Source organism: Onychostruthus taczanowskii, unplaced genomic scaffold (genome assembly GCF_017590055.1).
Source record: "Onychostruthus taczanowskii isolate IOZ18803 unplaced genomic scaffold, ASM1759005v1 scaffold105, whole genome shotgun sequence".
Lineage (NCBI taxonomy): Eukaryota > Metazoa > Chordata > Aves > Passeriformes > Passeridae > Onychostruthus > Onychostruthus taczanowskii.
Genome location: NW_024497078.1, coordinates 1,026,129 through 1,046,166, shown reverse-complemented (window position 1 = coordinate 1,046,166; position 20,038 = coordinate 1,026,129). Strand labels below are relative to the sequence as shown.

General features: G+C 38.3%; 1 protein-coding gene across 1 annotated transcript in view; it reads left to right on the top strand.

The window, feature by feature from the left end:
* The window catches only part of DDX10 (DEAD-box helicase 10), a 155,369-nt gene that overhangs the window by 92,848 nt on the left and 42,483 nt on the right, over positions 1 to 20,038 (top strand). Inside the window, exons 14-15 of the mRNA XM_041414685.1 lie at positions 5,872 to 5,985; positions 8,187 to 8,348. Of these exons, the coding sequence (XP_041270619.1) occupies positions 5,872 to 5,985; positions 8,187 to 8,348 (276 nt within the window). The remainder of the gene's footprint in view (positions 1 to 5,871; positions 5,986 to 8,186; positions 8,349 to 20,038) is intronic.

The window sequence follows — 20,038 nt, the reverse complement described above, 5'->3', positions numbered from 1 at the left end:
CAAATGTGATAATACTTGCTCCTCTTGTGGGCAATTTCTTCAAGAAATACAAAACAAGTCTGTGAAATTGAGTCCCACATTGATTTTTATTTCTCAGTGGGAGTTGCTGTTAAATTCTTGGTAATGTTGGGAGAGACTGGAAAACACTTCCAGGTACAGCACCATTCTTCCTAGGAATTGTGTAATACAAGCAGGAGGGAGAAGAAAAATCCACAAACCCTCTAGAGAAATGCAGTAATGCTTGTTTTAACTTGCTGGACTGGAAAATTGATTCTAACTTTTTTCTTTCCTACTGATCTTTTACCCTGCCACAATAATGTAGTCCTGTCTTTAGACAGCTTTTGTAGTGAGTATTATTCTGTGCTTGCTTTCAGAGGTGTGTTGAGGTGAAATTAAAAAGAAAATTGTTGGTAGAAACAAAGTAACTTTAGGTTGATGATGAGAAATACCATCACCACCAAAGGTCAAAGTACATGTGTTTTGTCTTGGTTTGTTGTTAGATCCTGAGTTACTGAGGATTACATGCTCAAATCTATCTATTGACTTTAAAATTGTATTAATAAGAAAAAATATTACAATCGCAAAATATACTGATGGCTGTGTTTCTGTGTTCTGTCTCTTCAGAAAAATATTATAATTGGAAAAAGAGTAAATCTTATTTCTTAAACTTGTCAGTATCTTCATTTAGAAAACATGTTGTTGATTCAGCTTAAGAATATCAGATGTTTTAAGCCAGGTATCAAAAGCCACCTCCTTTTTGGAAAAAAAATGGAAAAGAAATTCCATATTAGCTGTATTGTTACTGATTTTATATGAAAATGTTTGAATTTTCTGTGCCTGTAAGAGCTAGGTTTTATTGTTACTCTTTAAATAATCCAGCAAGCCATTTGGCATGTACAAAAGGAAAAACAGATTTCGGCTTTAGATTAGTAACAGTGGAAAATCCCCCAATTCTGCAGCTGAACCTACATTTTATGGATTTTTTATAAACTTGAGTGACTCTTAATTTGTAATGTTTAAGTGTTATATATCATTTTAAAGAGGCTAATTGTTGCCCTGGTTTTGTTTGGTCAGTTTAACTGTTGCCACATCTTTACAGAAGAACAGATGAGATTTGAAGGCCTGTTGTATTTGGCATAGGGCAGAATGTACCTGATGAGCAGCAGGCAGCCTCTTCTCATTGACAGAGAGGGGTGCGTGCACCAGCTGGTGCTTAAACTGCTGTTAGCAACTTCAGTTCAAATGCAGAATTCCTTTGGTACCTTAACAGCAAAGTGAAAACCTGTGCTCATATCACACATGCTGTTTTGTTTGGATCTGATGGAATAATTTAGCTTTAGAAAGGGATTTACTGAGGTAAATAGTAGTTGAGCAGAACCTGCAATGAGCTGATCAATGTGGACAGCAGCTGTGCCTTCTCAGCTCACTTTAAAATGCCCAGGCCATGGCTTGCTCTGGCACTAGAAGCAGGGTCTAGTTGTCAGCAGAAACCCTCCATTCATTTTATCTGCTGATGTGATGGTGCTTCTGCCTGCACAGCCTGTGACCCCAGATTCCAGTGCTAACTGGGCAGAGAAGAGTCAGGTCTCCTGCTACCTTTGTATTCTCTTCGGAACTTAAGGTTAACAGATGGCAGGGATCTTCTGGCAACCTGCAGCAGTTGGTGGTGCATGCTACTGTGGTGAACTCTTAGTGAAGAAAAGAGATGAAGCTGTAGAGGACGTCATCCTGCTGCTTGTCCATGCTTGGGTATCTCCCAGTATGAAAGATGAAAATGGGAAATGAGTAAGCAGAGTGGCTTGAATACACGGGGAACTAAGGGTTAGCACTGAAGATTAGGAAAGCCTGAGGTCTCAGTATCTCATATCCAGTGGTATTTCACTTTTAAGATAGATGAATCAGACTCTTGCTCCATGGGAAATAGATGTTTCAACGTAGCTGTTCAAATATGAGGTCGAAGCAAAGACAGGCAGTGGCATTAGAAATTTGGGTGAGGGGGTCACAGGGTGTCATGGATTGTTGAGGAGGCCATGAGCTCAGCTGGGTTTAAACAATCCATCCTGCATCAAGACTTAAGCCATGTGGAGAAACATCTGGCACAGGTATATTCAATATAAAGCAGCAGGAAGTAGGGCAAGAGGCTCTTAGAGTGTGGGGAATAGATCCTCTGAAAGATGCTGCTGGAGACACATAGAGGGGGAGGGTTAAGTGACAGAAGAGGGACACTTTAGGATTATGTAGGGACTTCAGAAGAATGTGAGAGAGATCCCCAGAAGGGAGCTAAAGCAGCATGTATGGGATCCCATGGTAGCTCCAGGACTCTATGTACTCCATGACTGATGTTCCTGACTCTTACCCTGGACTATGTAGCCTCCCCCTTGGAACAGGAAAGCTATGTCAGAAACCACTGCCCTAACACACCAAAGATCCCTTCTTCTACTGTGAAATACTGAAGTCATGTAAGTTATGTCAGTCATGTAATACTGAAGTCAAGTTTGGAAAATTGTGCCTACATCTGTGATGAAAATGTTTTGATATCTGTTTTGATATCTGAGCCAATCTGGTCTTAAACTATGAGTCAGTCAGGGGAGTGTCTCTGAGGCTGAAGGAGCCTTGATAGCCATCAACTTTGAAGTGTGCTCAGAAAGCTAAACTGCCAGTGTAGTGGGTTGACTCTGACTGGATGTCTGGCACCCACCGAAACCTCTCTATCACACCCTTCCACAGCTGGACAGGGAAGAGAAAATGTAACAAACGGTTCATGGATTGGATAAGGACCAGGAGAGATCACCCAACAAATATCATCACAGGCAAAACTTAAGTTAGAGCTATTAATTCAAGTTGTTGTTAACAAAATCGGAGCAGGATAATGAGTAATAATATCAGACCTTTAAAACACCTTCTCTGTATCCCTCCTTCTCAGCTGTACCTCCTCCTCCTCAGTGGCACAGAAACAGGGAATGGGGGTTGTGGTCAGCTCGTCACATGTTGTTCCTGCAACTGCTTAGGGAAAGGAGTCCTTCCTTTGCTCCTTTGTGGGGTCCCTCCCATGGGAGATAGTTCTCCATAAGCTTGTCCAGTGTGAATCCATCCCATAGGCAGCAGTTCTCTGTGAACTGCTGCAGTGTGGGTCAGTCCTTCAAGGACAGGCTGCTCCAGCACGGGTCACAAGTCCTACCAGGAAAGCTGCTCCAGCGTGGGCTCCTCTATCCACGGGTCTGCAGCTCCCTGCCAGCAGCCTGCTCCAGCACAGGTATCCCATGAGGTCACAGCCCTCTGTCAGGCATCCACCTGCTCTGGTGTGGATCTGCTCCACGGGCTCCAGGTGGATTTCTGCATCCCATGGTTCTCCATGGGCTGCAGGGGCACAGCTGCCTCCCCGTGGTCTGTGCCATGGGCTGCAGGGGAATCTCAGCTCAGTGCCTGGAGCACCTCCAGCCTCTCCTTCTGCCCTGACCTTGTGTGTGCATGGCTGCTCCTCTCATGTGTTCTCACTGCCCTCTCCTCTGGCTGCAGTTAATCTGTGGCATGACTTTTTTTTCCTCTTCTTGAATATGTTATCACAGAGGCTTTGCCATCACTTCTGGTGGGCCTTTGGCTGGCAGCACGTTCATCTTGGAGCCAGCTGGCATTGACCCTGCTGGACATGGGGAAAGCTTCTGGCAGCTTCTCGCAGAAGCCACCCTTGCAGCCCACCTGGTACCAAAAGCTGGCCATGCAAACCCAATCCAGTGTCCTAATAAAAACCAAAGTTTAATTATCTAGAGAGTGTGTATATATTCTATACTCATGCTTTTTTCTGTAAGTTTTAAAAAGTTTTGATCCCTTTGTGTAATGCTACACAAGGAATATTATAAATCTGCCAGATTCACCCACTGATCCTACACTATGCTTTTTGAGTCTTTAGTGAGGGAATTTAGCTTCCTATTTTTTGCTTCTCCTCCTCTTGTTCCTTCTATTTGTTCAGAAATTTTGTGCTATCCCATTTTTTCCCCACGGAACTTGACTGTATCAAACTCAGAGGAAGGAGGGGGGAACAAGGTACAACTGGAAACGTTGCCTACATGTGCATGTAAAGACAGCTCATTGGATATTTGTGCTTCTTAGCTGGGAAAACACTTTTTAAGAAATGTAAGCAGCTGAAATTCACAGTTAAATACAATTTTGCAAAATACTGGTGGACCAATTTCAATCTTGCAGTAATTTTTTATAGTAGCATATTATGTTGGTACCAATAATTTTGGCAGTGCAGAAATAAAGGACTGTTTATTAAAAAAAGAAAGCCAAAAGCATCTGCTGAAAGAAAATGCTGTGGCAGTGAATAGTATTTTCCCACCACCTTGAAGTACATCTCTCTTTAAGTTCTTCCTCTGGACAGCTCCTGTTCTTCTACTAAGTAGAGTCTGTATTTGCGGTGAGGGTTTTATGCTAATGCAGCTTCTGAAACAATTTGTTTATAGGGTAAGCAGCAGTAATGAGCCCAGCTTTCTGAGCTGTTACAGATGTACCTAACCTGTGGTAGCTTCACAGTGCAGCAAAAATCATTTGACAATACTGAGGACAGAAGTGCTGCTACTGTTACTGTTTTCTATAATAGATATGGTCATTACTTGATATCTCAGCACGGTAGCTGTCACAAGCCATTTTTCCTGTTAGAAGGACTGTAATTTTTCTCTTTTATAGTTCCTATTTCAGTGCATTAGTGTGCTGACCAGAATGACAGCGACTTTCTGAGTTACTGTTTTTTTTGCTTCTTTTTATAGTGGATTTTGTATAGAATGTGGGAACTGATTAAAATTACCAAAATAAAAAATGAAAGTGAGAAAAAGTTCGGTTTTTCCTTTTTTTTTTCTTGTTGCTTTGACTGCTTTCTATTATGTATTAGAAGTTGAGACAGTTTAGTGACTTTTTCAGGCATTTTTTTCTGAGTAGTGGAGAGATTGCAGTCTTTATGGAATGATGAATGAGATGTGAGCCTTCTCCTATGGAGTCTCCACGTATTCCTTCAGAATGTTGTTGCTGTAAAATAGTTTTGTAATGTCAGTTACTGCTCAAAATGTCCTCTGTGTATTGTGCCCTGGTAGATGTTAGAACACATTCAGCCTTTGTTCTTGAAAGGAGATTTCTTGGAAGAAGAGTTGGGGGTGGTGAATCTCCACATGCTTTAGTCCCATGATGTTGCCGCTAGATGAGTGCCTTGGGGAAACAAAGATGGGCCATCTGTGGATTTCCACAATTTCTGTGGATTCATTCATTAGTTGCTCTGGAGTCTTCACCACTTTTTTCACTACTTTCTTTTATGATGCTAGTAACTTTTGTGATATTTAAATGGTCTTTAATTCTAAGCACCTCCTGTATGTTCTGCGAGAGACAAAAGTTATGAAGTAGGAGCATTCTTGCATGGCCACTTGCGGCATTCATTGGCACACAGAAGCTCAGACTGGTTTACTGTGGTGCCTGGGACAATGTGATGACAAGTGAGATGAAATTGGTATCTGATCATTTGTAGTTACTGGCTTCAAGTCAGTTATACTGTATTTCTTGTCTGATGAGGCTTGCTAGCAGCATAAGCTGGTGAATCTAGTGTCCTTGTCTTTAAAAGGTTAGTGAGATTTGAATGAGCCAGGTGTCCTGGCACTGGCAGGATTTAAATTATGCTAAATTTTTATTAGAGTAAATGAATTTCTGATGATCCATCCTGCTTAAAGTGCTTGTGTGAAAATATTCGCTGGCTGATTTTTACTGAAAATTAGTCTTACTCATGTTTTAGGAACTAAATTTTAATATATCTAATTACTTTTAAGAAAGTCTGAAGTATATACTCTATGAATAGTAAAAAACTCATAAGAAAACTTACTTTCTTTTATGCAGACCACATCAAAATTAAAGATTAAGAAAAAAGCAACTAAGACCCAAGAAGCCAAAAAAATCTTGAAGAAGAAATTTAAAGTTAACACAAAAATAGTTTTTACTGAAGATGGAGAGGTAAGATCACTTAAAAGTAATTGCATTTTGGTGGGAATTGAAGTTGTAGTTTCTATAAAGTCAAAAATGTACTTTATATCTGTATAAAAAGACACACTTCTAAAAAATGTGGGGTATTTGTGATTGGCTTACATTTTGCAAAAGAGTTCAGCTTCCATTTAGAATTCAGTTCTGGTGAGAAAAAGAGAAATGTTGAGCACTGACCTCTTTTCATCTTTGTATGTGCAAGATCCTTGTATGAGAGCTGTAAGTGGATGTACAGAACTGTATCTCTTTTCTGCCTATTATCTTCAATTTCAGGTGGTATCAAGAGCTTGCTTTTTTTTTCTTACAGAAATGTAAAATAATTTTCCTGTAGCTGTTTGCCAAAGCTCCCCAAAGTCCTGAGTTAATATAGTGGAAGTAAAAAAAGACCCTGGTTTTCTTCCCAGCATTCAGTATTTCTAGGTTAAAAGTTTTGTTAGAAAAGCTAAGGAAGTACCAAATTTTGGCCTACTGGTGCTGATGTAACAGTGCTTGGAAATTTGCCAGTTATTTGATGTGTTCTTTTAATAGAACGATAGAAAAATATTGACTTTAACTGAAAAGAGCTATTGTGGATGCTAGTCACTCTAGAGTTTCCCTGTGGGAATAACCTCACTAGCAAGTGTCCACATTCCATGAACTTTTCTGTAATTTGATTTCACAACTTCAGATGCTGTGCATGTTGTTTTTCCATTTCCAGCACTAAGACAAAAAGTAGGGTGTTTTTTTTCCCTCTTTATGATAATTTCAGTAAGGCATAAACTGAAAGAGAGGTCACTTTTACAAGTATATAATTTGCTTTTTTTCTGTCAAAATAAAGCATTTTATTTTGCAGTTGAAGGGAGTGTAGCCATATGCATAATTACTAACATTAGACAGAATGTAAAAGGTTTTATAGGTTGCCCCATTGACTGAAAACAATGACAGATATTTTTAGATATTCAGAAGCTGTTATCTCAACTTAAAATTAATATGCAAATGTTTTAGGTATCTATGCAATGAAGCAAAAAGGAGGAAGAATGGAGAAAAAAACAATCACAAAGATTGTAGTTTGAGAAGAAGTACAATAGAAAAGGGGTGACATTTAACGAAACACAAAATTTGCATCTGTGGATGTTGTTCTTGCTTTTTTTCCCCCCCGAGATGTTTAAAATTGTGCATTGAAATTTTACTGTCCTATTCCACATGCTTCTCTGATAAAGTCCTCTAAAAATGTGTATTTCTAGAAAATACAACTACACGAACTCAATTTTACAAAAGGATGTGAAACAATGGATTGGATTTATCTCTACCTGTTAAATAAACATCCTGTGTGCTTTAGGGAGTCCTAAATCTGTTTGGTTTTGCATTTGTACTGAAAGGCATTCTGTATTTTTTGCCGTGTACTTTACTTTCAAGAGTTAGTACTCTATCAATCCATGAGCAAGAATGATTTTGCAAAGGCTTTCCCTTGAAGGTGTGTGCTCATCATACGAGATATAAGCTACTAGGTCGTAAGGTAGATGGGGATATTTTTTGGTGAAAGTGTAGTCTTTGTCTTGAATCCAGAGTTTCAGATATTTAAGGGAAGCTGGATGTGTTCAGTGTGTCATCCATCAAACATTTCATCAGCATGAATCATCAAACATTTCCAATACAGTCTTAGTAGAATAATCAAAAAACCCTTCCATGTCTGTTCTCCTTGCTTCCCTCAAAACATGAACCTGCAGTCATGCTTTTTTTTTTTTTTTTTTTTTTTTTGTACTCTGGAATAAAGGCTTGTCTAATTTTTGTCTTGGTTACTATGTTGGAATGTTGATTGTGTACATGAAAGGTGCTGTTTAGATTTACTCACATTTTTTTCTGAGAGAAATTTCTTGAGAGCAGGTAGTTTTTTCTCCCCAAATGAATGGCAGGATTAGAAATTACTTGTTCTAATCAGGAAAGAGGACAAAATAAGAGAAGAGATTGAAGTGAGTTCACTAAACAAGAATGTGATATAATGGAGACATTACTTTAAAATAATAATTTTAAACCGAATGTGGTGTTAAATAAGGTTTGTTACTTTGTTTCCTTTGCAGATGACTTTTTTTATTTGGTGTGGAAAAATAATGTATTGGAATATTTGAGGCACCAAAAGTGTGATGTGGAAAAAATGACTGTAACCATTATTTTTCTTTCTGGCATCTCTAATTCAGTTAGTGCAGCAGTGGCCACCTGTGCAGAAATCCAGTTTGGCGCAGGCAGATGAGGAAGATGATGCCACTGGTATCAACCTAGATAAAGCAAAAGAAATCCTGCGTGAAGAAGACAAATTTGACAAAGAAGAATACAGGAAGAAAGTAAAGGAAAAACATAGGGTAAGTTGATTTCTACCACAATTACTGAAGTACAGAAGTACTGTGCTGTGGATTGCTCAGTGAGGAAAAATACTTAAATACATTGTGAAATAAGTGTAGTACAAGTTCATTTAATTTATTCAGTTTTCTTCAGGACGATACTGCTCACAGAAAAGCTGTTTTAATGTGAGTAGCTGGGTAGCACAAAGCCTTATTCAGCATTAAGTGCTGGTAACAGTGGAATTTTATTTACAACTTTAAAGTTTGGTGAATTTAGTAGGAGTATTTTTTTTAAGCAGTGTTCACCAGAAGTGTTTGTTTCACCAAAAAAAAAAGGTGGTTTTAGGCATATGTGCTCTAAAACCTGCTGGCAGTGAAAGAGTATCTCTGAAATGTCTTCAGACTACCATTTGCTCAATTTAGTGTCACAATTCTGCTAGGCCAATGTGTTAACTTTTTGTGTCAGTGTGCTTAGGGCTATCAGAATTTACTTAATGGATTACTCAAACTACATGGTATGATTTTGGCTGTGACTTGAAATGATCAGTATCTGCAGTCTGGCTTCTCTCTGGTGTTTAAAAACCTTTAAAAGGTTTGCAGAGCACAAGTTTTCCAGCTACTTCTCTATTATTTGTTATAGACCAAAGGAGGGTTTTCTGACCTTGCTGTGTACCTGTCATATAGAACACAGCTGTATGTCTGTGAGCTCAGGGGTCATTCTGTTAGTGATTGTGAAATGGGTATGCCATTCTCCAGATAATAGATACTTGTAAGATTCCAGGAATAGGTGTTGTTAAAAGCCTGATTTATACTCAAAGCTTCAAATGTCCAAAGTGTTAGAAAGCGTTGTTTTATTGTCCTGTTCTGTAAATGCTGACTTAATTGAGTTTGACTTTCCACTAATTGTAAGTAGTTAGTTAAAGATCTTCCAGTGTTTGTGAGGGTTTGAATTTGAACAACATAATTTGGAAGGAATTTGTGAAAGCTTCAAGTCATGTTTCAGCTATGAAGTATCCTAGCTGATGTCAAAGCATACTTCACACATTTAATTTGAGTCTGCTCCTCTAGTCCTGTTGCAGTCATTTGACAAATGCAAAAAATCTCACATCATTTTTAGCAAAGGGTTCCAGTTGATAGGAGGTGAAAAGAAATCATGTTTGCTGTGCTCTAAGTGAAATAATAGTCAAGTTTACAGAAAACAATGCAATCAGATTTCAAGGATGCACTTAATGAACAGGGAAGGAGAGACTGATTCTATGACTTTGCAATCAATCTCTTATTCATTAGCAGATTCATACACTTTGAGTAACACTCTTGTAGGTTTGACATCAGACTTCACTGATAAAATACTTCATCTCTTGGTCTGTTAACACAGCTTCAGTGTTATAGTGCTGAGGAGAACAAATGATGTTGACCAGACATTTCCCTGCATTGAAGAAAAATACTTCATTTGTGGAGATACTATGAAAAGAGAATGCCTCTTTTCAAAACTGAGACAGACAAAATTAACAGACTGGCCACATCAATGTCGTTGGGGTTTTTTTTAGTTATGGAAAGTGTCATATGTGGAGCTTCTTGGAGATTAGTGCATGAGTATTTTTCACACTCCACCTATTATCCTTTAAGAAATGAAATAAAGTAAATAAATGATAGTATATAAAAAAGAAGGAAATAGATTAAATAAAAAGGAAGACTTCTGTTTGACATCCTGTGAAATGATTGTCTAGTATTAAGGGCTGCCATTCAGTCATTGCATGACTGACATACATCTGACATTGTTCAGATTTTTTTATTTGAAACTTTACGGTTTGAGATGAAAAATACTCCACATGTAAATTCTCTGTACATAATTAAATATTCAATTACCTGATTGTAATTTAATTTTTTGAATAGTCTTATAACAATTTAGAATATTAACGTCCAAATTTAAACGAGATGAAACTTGCAAAGAAAGAAGGGGCAGGAAGGTAATAGGTTTTACTCTGGTAGAACTTCATTTGCCTTCCCATTGTCTCAGTAACCTTTGTGATTAAAAATGAATCTCTCTCCTCGCTACAAAAGGCATTCAGGATACTAATTCATGTATTAATTAATACAGGCTATATAAGGTAAGGCTGACATACAGATTGATTCTCTTGCTCTTCCTTATTACTAAGTCATCCATTTATATTTGGGATTCTTGCCAGTCAACTGTTGCTGCTTAGGAAACAGCTGGAGTAGTAATTATAGGGAAAATATGCTGAGCCCTGATTTTTTGTCTCATCCAAGGAAAGACAGGCATACCTCCTTCTTTTTGGGTCATCTTAAACTGGTCCTGTGATCAGAAGATGCCTTCTTCCAGTGATTCATGATGAAGCTACATAGTTACTAGGTGGACAAGATATTACTCAATTTTTTTCATTACCAGAAAATGTGTAATTTTTAAAATTCACACTGTAGGGGGAAGTTCTATGGCATAATTCAGAAATCATGGGTAAGTGTCATAGATAAACATTATTTTTGCTATTTCAGCCATTGTTTTTTCACTGATGTTTTTGGAATTTATTGTGTTGTTGATGGGACAAGTCGTCTGTCCTTCATTAATGACAGAATGCCAGGGGAAAATTTGAACTGCCTCACAATAAAAGTGGGTTACATGGCCATTTTCACAGTGACTTCCCAATGGTATTTAAAAATTCTCCCACCTCATAAGGTTTCCCTTCCCAAAAGATAATCACTCATCAGCAGATACTAGTTGAGTTTGTATCTTTGGCTTACATCTCAGTGGGATGAAAGAAGAACTATGCAAGTCTGTGTGTCATGACTATGCTGCAGAAGCCTGATCAGTGCCTGATGATTGTATTTGCTATTAAAAGTTTGATTGTTCATGTAAGCCTGACAAGCAAGGGGTCTAAGTTATTTCTTACCCTCGTTTGGAGGGAGAGGGTGAAATCTAAAAGATAAATATTCAAGTGTATTACCAGTAAAGGATGTGAGAGCAGTAAAAAGATTAGGAGACTATTTTCATGACTTTGGATTTTGTGTAAGTGTGGATGTCTTCGTGCCCTTTCTTGTGTCATTGAAAGAGGATCTTTTTAAAGTCACATACTTTAATCCCATCTTATATATCCCTTTGCTGGCATTCAACAGAACCATTTATACCAAGTCCTAAATCCATCACTTGTGACTGTCATTGCTTCTTTTTAAATCCTCTGTGCTTCACTGTGAGCCAAAATACATCATGTTGTAACATGAACTCAGTTATCTGACCTGTCCTTTCTGCAGTAATGCTAATTGTTTAATTCCCATCTTTGTTTAAATTTCCTTCTTTCAAGCAGACTGCTGAAGATATTTGTCCATTTGACATGTTCCAATATCACATGTGACAATCAGATCTGCCTCAGCTGCTGAATTCTTCTACAACTCTTTTTCCTAGATTTTGAAAAAGCTATGGCTGAATCTTTCCTTTCTGCTTTTGCTTAACATTTGCATCAACTTAACTTTCTTCTGTTCCTTCATTTGTATCAAGTTTCAAATAAATCTTGTTTCATATTTTTTCTCCTTAATTCCGTTTCTTCCCTACTCTGGCTGATACCTGGTGTTAGTTTCCTGGTGTGTGTAGCAGTCAGGGGTTTTTTTCTTTAAATCAAGTTTTGAAACATGCTAAATCTATTAAAATTATTAAGATTAGCAGACCACTAGAGACAAATGCATTTTCATTCTGTATAAATCAAATATAGCAGTCTGATATTCAGTTATGTAGATGTAATCATAAAGTCCCCTCAAGCTGAATGTGTGTTAATTCCTGAAGTCTCTACATTGGCTTTGAAATGGTGACTTACAATAACAAAACAATTTACAGAAGGCTATAAATGCAGATGTTATTTGATCCGGGTTTTTTTATCTACAGGTGGGTTCAGGTTTTGATTTAGATAATGAGTGGATATAGAAAAAGCAGTGTTTTCATAAAGCTTGTACTTTTATAGGTAATCTTCAATTGAGAATCCCTTTCTTATGGTTTCTGCAGTGTAATCTTGAAGATAGGAGTCTCTGAGGAAAAAAGTGAACTTCTTGAAATCAAAACATCTCCAAAATAGCTTTTTTTTTGTTTGTTTTTTTTTTTGGGGGGGGGGAAGTGGGAGAACATGGCATGTAAACTTATTATGAACTTTCCTTGCTAAACTGTTTCTGATGAAGATCAAAACTATTCAGAAGTATCCACAGGCCATTTCTTTTAAATCCATCTGTGAATGTAGTTTAAATGAGCGCAGTTTCCTGTATGATCAGAAAAATGTTTTGATGCATTCATGAGATGCTCAGATTAGAGGAGTTGTGTGTTGCAGCGCCTTAAGGCTTGTGGCTACTTGCAAAGCATCTACACTATAATTAGGTTTCCTTCATGAGTCTCACATTTTTTTATCCTCTCCTTGCTCTGCAAATATGGAAGAACTGAAAATCAGACAGATAGAAGTAAATAAGACTCTGAGGTATAATTGTAGTGTAATTAATGCTTACTGAAGTTTTAGAAGCAAAGTAAATTTTAGTGGTTGACACAAGGGAAGGACAGTAACACTGATCAAGATGATGTGAAAAGAATTCTGCATTAATGGCTATTTAATGAAAGCCATTTGAAATGTTTAAAGTGTTCTAAACAACAATAAAGGGAAAAGTGAATAAACTATTCAGAACGTGTTTTGGCACTCCATTTTTCAAGTTTTCAACTGAAAATGCAGTGTTGTTAGGAGGAAGATAGTGGCAGAGAGGGATTCATCTCATTTCTTAATAACCTCTCTTTCCCTATACTAACTCAACCTCAGAAAAATGCCCATTGGCAATGAAGGAAAAATGAATAGGAGCCTTAATTCTTACCTCTCTTTCCCATCCGTAAGATACGCTGTGAATTTTGAATGAACAGTGTGAGAAGAAGGCTAGAATATTTTTTAAAATATAATTTTATTTGGGCAGTATTAGTGGCAATCAAACTGAGACTGTCTTCAGGGGTCTGGTACTGCAAGATGCCGTAGTTCTGTACCTCCCTGGAAGACCTTAAATAAATATATTTATAGAGAGATGACTCAGACTGTGGGTGATGGGGGATCTTTCAGAAGGTACTGCACTGTACCACAAGTCTGTATTGTAAATGTAACATATACTTTGTATTTTTGAGACTCCTTGCGCAATCGTCCTGGGATACTGATGTTGCTCTAAGGAATCTGGAGATATTTTGTGGCCCTTGTGCCACTGAAATGATCTTGGTTTGTTACACTTGATGTTTAGGGCTATATGTTCTCAAAGTTTTGCTTTTGCTGTTCTTAGTTCAGTAGAAAATACAGAATTATTTTAGAAACTGTACTGAAACAGAATACCTTTCTTTGGCTTGTTCCCTGTGTTCTAAATGCATTTGTTAGTGGCATAGTGAATAATTTTAATGAGGAGGAAACACTGCAATGTTTCACCCTTTGTGTGTTTGCTCTCCCAAATATTATTACTATTAACTGTTTCCAAAGCTAAAAGTGAAAATTCTTTATACCAGACTTAGGTAAGGACTATCATAAAATAAATAGCTTTCATTTTCACAAAGAGTGAAATTCTGATTAAAATTCATGTTTGAAAATGGGAGATTGCAGGCTGGTAAGGGACCCAAATCCCTTGGGTTTGAACTCAGGCAGTTTCATCTGCAGGTGTTTTAGATGAAGCCTGCTGCTGTTCCAGACTGCAGAGTGAGCCCCCTGCACGTGTATTGCACAGAGGGGCACACGCAGGGCACACTGTGGATAACCACAGAGACAACAGAGGCTGCACTCACATTAACATGCACAGCACAGGCAGCACAAGCTTATTTCTTCTTCTTGGCTGTTAAGGGCTGATGTTTACCAGCAGGACTAAGGAGATCTCACTCCTTTGATTGATAAGCACACTCACTATTTAATACATTAAATTGTAGAGTGGATCCTAAATATATCTAATTTCATACCTACATAATAGGGCTCCTGTGTAGTCACTGCCCTTGGGTTTTTCCATATGCTGGTCTTTCTGCTCAGTCTCATAGTGCCTTTCAAATACCCAGTTTTCAGTTTGCTCTCTCCCATGAGGCTGATAAACATAGATAACCTGTTTTCTCTTTTTCTTAACAGTTAGAAAGTTCTGTGAACCTTCCCAAAGTTGTGCTTGTGTGGTTCCTTTAGTGTTTCTGTCAGTGACGTATGAGTTCACATTTTTTGCTACTGTCTGCCTTACTGCTCATTAGGGTTAGTGTATTTCATATTCCCTTTAGTACTTTTTCTCCTTCTTGTCTTTGTCTCAGTCATAACAGGATATCATTGCAAACCACACTTTTACGTTCAGGGTATCCCTACCACCAATGTGTCCAATCCCTAGGACTTACTCCTTCCTTTGGCAGCCCCATTCCAAATGGAACTCTAGGCTCCGCCTCCCTGCTTTTGCAAGTGATTTCTGTTGATGACTGAGTAGTTATGATTTAAACATGGTTTATAATTTTATAAAACAATTATGAATGTTGTAGTGTATTGTAGTAAATCATTGAATACCATATATCATGCTCAAAAAAATGGAAAAGACTCTCCAGGGATTTTTAAAAATTTATTTTATAAAATAGATGTTATATAAAACAAGCTGTTCAATATGGTTGAAGATAAATGCTCCCATGAAAAACAGTATTTTTAGTTTGAATTCAGTCATTAGATTAATTCTAAAAGAAGGTTGCATTATATTTCCAAGGAAGTAATCTGAAGGGGTAAAAAATTGCAATGCAGGATTATGCTCTTTATTAAATAAAGCACCTGAATAGTCCAGCACTTTGAGGTGGAATTTGTCAGATTACCATGTGTACTGTTGGATTAATGTGGTGCTGGGTGAGAATGATAAAATTCTCTCATGTAAAGAGTATGCCAGCATAGGAGCAAAATATAAAGGGAGGGAGGTTACTGCTGAGAGGAGTGCTCAGCTGAACAGCAAAGAAAAGTATAGGTGGATAGATACGTAAAATAAATCAGGGAGTATTACTTTATTAGAAAGCTTTTCTGAGCTCTTCCATAGCTGTTGTGTGCAGGCTGTGCTGCTGTTATGCTCCAGATGCACAGCTATTAAGATAAGGGGGATGGACGCTGAGGAATGGGTTGACAAGCATCCTGTTTCAGCCTTAGCAGCAGCATCCATCTGGTCTCCCTGTGGTGCCAGTGGAGGCAAGGGCTTGCTTATCTTTCACTTCAACAGCTGAATGGGCTACACTTAGAGCTTAAAGTGTCCTTGGATGTTTCCTAAGAGTTTTGCAGCAAAATCAGAGTTCTTGATCTCATCTTATTGATGTCAAAAATAAGAAAATGAGATCACAGGTGACAGAATATTCTGACTTGAAAGGGACCCACAAGGACTATTAAATCCAGCTCTGAAGTGAACGGCCCATATGGCAATTGATCCCACAACCTTGATGTTGCTAGCACCAGGCTCCAGCCAGCTGGTCTGTGTACACACTAGTCGCATGAATGCCAGGAGGACACATCTGTGTGTGGAGGCTGAAGTAGTTCAGGCATAACCGGAAAGTGGGCCTTTACCAGCCCTAGTGCTGTAAGGGAGCTTCCATGGCAGGCTGCTTGTCCTGCTGGAGGATGTACTGGAGCAGCTGCCCAAAATGCTGACCTCTGTGTGTGTCAGGCTCTGTGAGGCACCCTTGCAGCTTCTGGCAGAGCTGCACCCTTTGCTTGTTGAGGATCCTGGGTGCCTGCATGGCAGGAGCATGGTGTTTGCGCTGGATGTTTCCTTATGGGTGGCTGCATTAAGACAGCTCAGGAGCCTGTGGCCTCTATAGATAATGAATTTTCCACTGGCATCATCCCTTCAAAGGCTAAAGCAGCCACAAAATGAGATGAAGGGCATCATTGCCCATTTTCCACTACTTTTCTCTAGAATATATTAGCATGGTTTGCAGTGTAACTTCTGTTGGCTTCTTGTTAAGATATTAGTTGACAAAGTAAACATTACTTTTAAACATTGTTAACTAACTTCATTCATCATATAATTCTGTTGTAACTGTATTTTGAATTAGTATTGCCTTTATTGTGCACTGTATGTGTTTGTGTAGGTTCAGTCCCACCTCTCTCACAGTAAAGAATTTCTTTGTAATCTTCAATCTAAACTGATTTAAATCTCTTTCAATTTAAAGCCTTTACCCCTTGTCCTGCCCAATACATGCCATTGTAAAAAGTTCCTTTCCAGCTGACTGACTGGAAGGTCACAATTAAGTCTTCCCAGAGTCTCCAGGCTGAACACAGAACTCTCTCAGCCTGTCTTCATATGAGAGAGGTGTTCCAGCTCTCAGATCACCTTGATTGCCCTCTTCTGTACCAACTCCAGCAGGTCCCTGTCCTCCCTGTGCTGGGACCCCAGAGCTGAAGCAGCCCTGCAGGTGGGGTCTGAGCAGAGCAGAGGGGCAGAATGCCCTCCCTGGCCCTGCTGCCCACCGCTGGATGCAGCCCAGGACACGTTTGGCTCTCTGGGCTGTGAGAGCACACTGACAGCTCATGGCCAGCCTCTCATCCAAGTACATATTCAAACAAACTCACTTAAAAGCTCTAGAGAAACTTTTCATATCCTTAAAACCTACTCACTGTGTTCAGGTCTAAGTGAGAAAGGAATCATTTTGATCTTTGTCCACTGGTTTCTTGTATTGGTTTTGTTCCAAGAATGTCCTTTTAAGGGTCAGTTTCTGCTGGCTTCTCTTTTCTTCTTTTTAATGAGAATTTTTTCCACTGCCTCTAAGACTTTTTCCAGTGCTTATTTAATGTTTAAGATTGTCCCTGTACTGTTTTTCACATGCCTTTGATGCCTACTCTGTGTTGCCTTAAATTGGTGATTACTAGGTGTTTCAGTGTCCCTACCTTTAAATAAACATCAGCTTTACAGATGAGGCTTATGTACCTTGTTGCTTGAAGGGATTATTTAATAGGTTTCTAAAACCAAACATCAAGATTCAAAAACCCTCACAACAAAACACAAAACAATAAAAATGCTTCTGCTTTTTTCCTGAAGGTATTAAGATTTATTTAATAGTTACCAAAATAATTTCCAGATTTAAAAAAAAAATAGTATTCATGGAAATACTAATAAGTTTATTCAGCTTAATGTTTGAGTTAGGAATGTTAGTTTGTTTTGGAATGTTTGTTAGGAACGTGAGTTGGAGAAGTGCTTGCATGTAGATGGTTTTCTAGTCTCTGTAAGGAGCAATACATAGCAATATAAATATAGCAGTGAGCTATGAGCATGTAAACAGTTCAAGCTTGGTGTGAAATCTTGGAGAATAAAAATGTGGGAAATATGTTTATTAAGTCAGTTTTCAGACCATATTTGTTCTTCAAGATTTTGGTGGAAACCAGCTCTTGACTGTGGCAATGCCACTGTATGAGAGCTGCTCTGAACTTTTGAACCACTCTGTGTTTTCTGCAGCACAACTGACTGATTTAGCTGTGTCCCACTAAAATAACAAGAGATAGTTGGATACCAAGACAAGGTTCTAGTATTCACCAACATGTATTTGCAAATGAAAGCCAGATTTTTACAGGCAATGGAGTGATTTGTTCCAAAACTTGGTCACCTGTGAAGATCTGTTGTGTGGCAGACCATTACCTCAGCTGTTAAATAGAGTGGGTTGGTAGCTCTAAATTATGGCATCAGTACGTAAAGGAATAGTTATTAAAAATCTAGTGTTAAAATGATGGATCAAAACCTGAGGGAGTTCTTGAATATTTAAATAAAAATACTTCAGAGAACTCAGATGAGCATGAAATTTTTCCAGGAAATAGATTTGCCACAAGCTTTTTTAATGCTCTCAGAGCTAAATATGCTGTAATATGCATTAGTTTTGTTGAGTGAAACTTTTATTTGCCTTCAGGTAAGGAAATATAAGAGGTCAGTGAATTTTTAGGGTGGAAAAACAGCAGCTTGTCACCAGCTAAAAGAATTTATTGAATGTAAATCTGACCTATGCATAAGTTCTTTAAAAGAAAGAAAGGAGACTTTTATTGTACAAATTTTTTACACATCAAAAAAGCTAAAAGAAAAATTACTGTATGAAACAAAACTGTTCATAATAGAAATAACAGAAATAAATGCAGGTTTTTTTTATATTGCAGTAAACCCTCTGTACAATGTAAAATAAACTCTTAAATGTAGAGAGAAGAGAGTCCACAGAGGAGGGGATTTCCTTTGGGAGGAAAGAACTCTCAAAATTGCTGGACTTAATCTTTGTTATAACTAAAAACTTGGGGTTCAAGCTCTCTATTAATGTGTCTTTCACATATTCCTGACCTCACCAGCTAGAGAGAGCTGCCATGCTACTGTTGATTATTATTTTGTCTCAAGTTGAGAAGATAGAATGTAAATGTTAGAATATTTATTTAATTGTGTTAGAGTTTTAAGAATTAAATGAGTTTTTGTTTTAAAACCCAACAGTAGAAGGAAGGGGAGATTAAATGTAAAAAGAAGCCAGTGTCAGACTTCTTAGCTTCATGGTGAAGAACAGTGAGTATTTCTTCCATATATTAGACATGGCTTTATCCGTGGTTTGGGCTCCTTTTAGGCAGAGCTGTTTCTTTTGTCAGTTCTAGTGCAAAAAGGGTAGAAGGTTTGCAACTCTTCTTTAAAGCCAAGTAATTTAGCCATATTACATGTTGATGACTAAAAATTTTCATCCCTTTGATTGCTGAGGTTATAACCATCCTTTTAAAGTAGCTTTGTAAGAGTGAAGAAAAAAGATAATTTGCATAAAATTATAAAAGCTGATCAAGAAGATCTCTGAGCTGCAGAATACTATTAATGAAAAACTAAATGAGAAGAATATAATACTAGCCGGTGTGGGTTTGTGGAAATTAGATGTACAGTGAGTTATATTTATAGATTTTGGTCAGAGCAGAACCTGGTTTGTAAATACATCTGTGGAATACACTAAAATTTCTACATGGCTTTTCGCTTGAGTATTCAGATTAGTAAATTAACATGTTACAAATTAAATGGACCTCTGACAATGGCCTTAAGTTAAAACAAGAGATTCAGCATGGATTTATGGGGAATTTTTCTGTGTGAGGGCAGTCAGGCTGTGGCACAGGCTGACCAGAGATGATGTGCAGTCTCCAGGCTTGGGGTTTTGGCATGGCTGGATGAAGCCCTGTGCAGCATGACCTCACCTCAGAGCTGACTCTTCTGTGAGCAGGAGGTTGGACCAGAGACCCCCTGATGTTCTTTCCAGTTGGAATGATCCTGTGACCCTGTGAATGCCCAGTGTTGTTCAGAGTGTGTTAGTGTCAAGCAGCAGGAGCAGCCTGATTAGGACATTGGCTTCTGAAATTCACTCCGAGCTCCAGCTCAGTGCCAACATACATGTACCCTCTGCAAAAGCTGCTTTTGTTTTCCATTGACAAGTATCCCTCTCTCCCCCCTGCTTGGGGAAAAAAAGAGCAGGTCTTGAAAGCATCTCCTGGTGATTGCTTCTCTGTCTTGTTTTTCTCTTGTGCTCCTTATTTCAGTCTCTGGACCTATTAACTTCAGAATCTCTTTGTGTTGTCTTCGTTCTTTAGAGACTACAGTTTATAATGCTTCCTGTGTGCTCCTGTGTCCTTATGTCAATCTTCTGCTTTCATAGCTGTCTTCTCAGGGGTCTGTTATAAATCCCTTGAGCAGGAACTTTGCTGCTATATTTGCTCAAGCCTGCAGCTGTCGTTAAA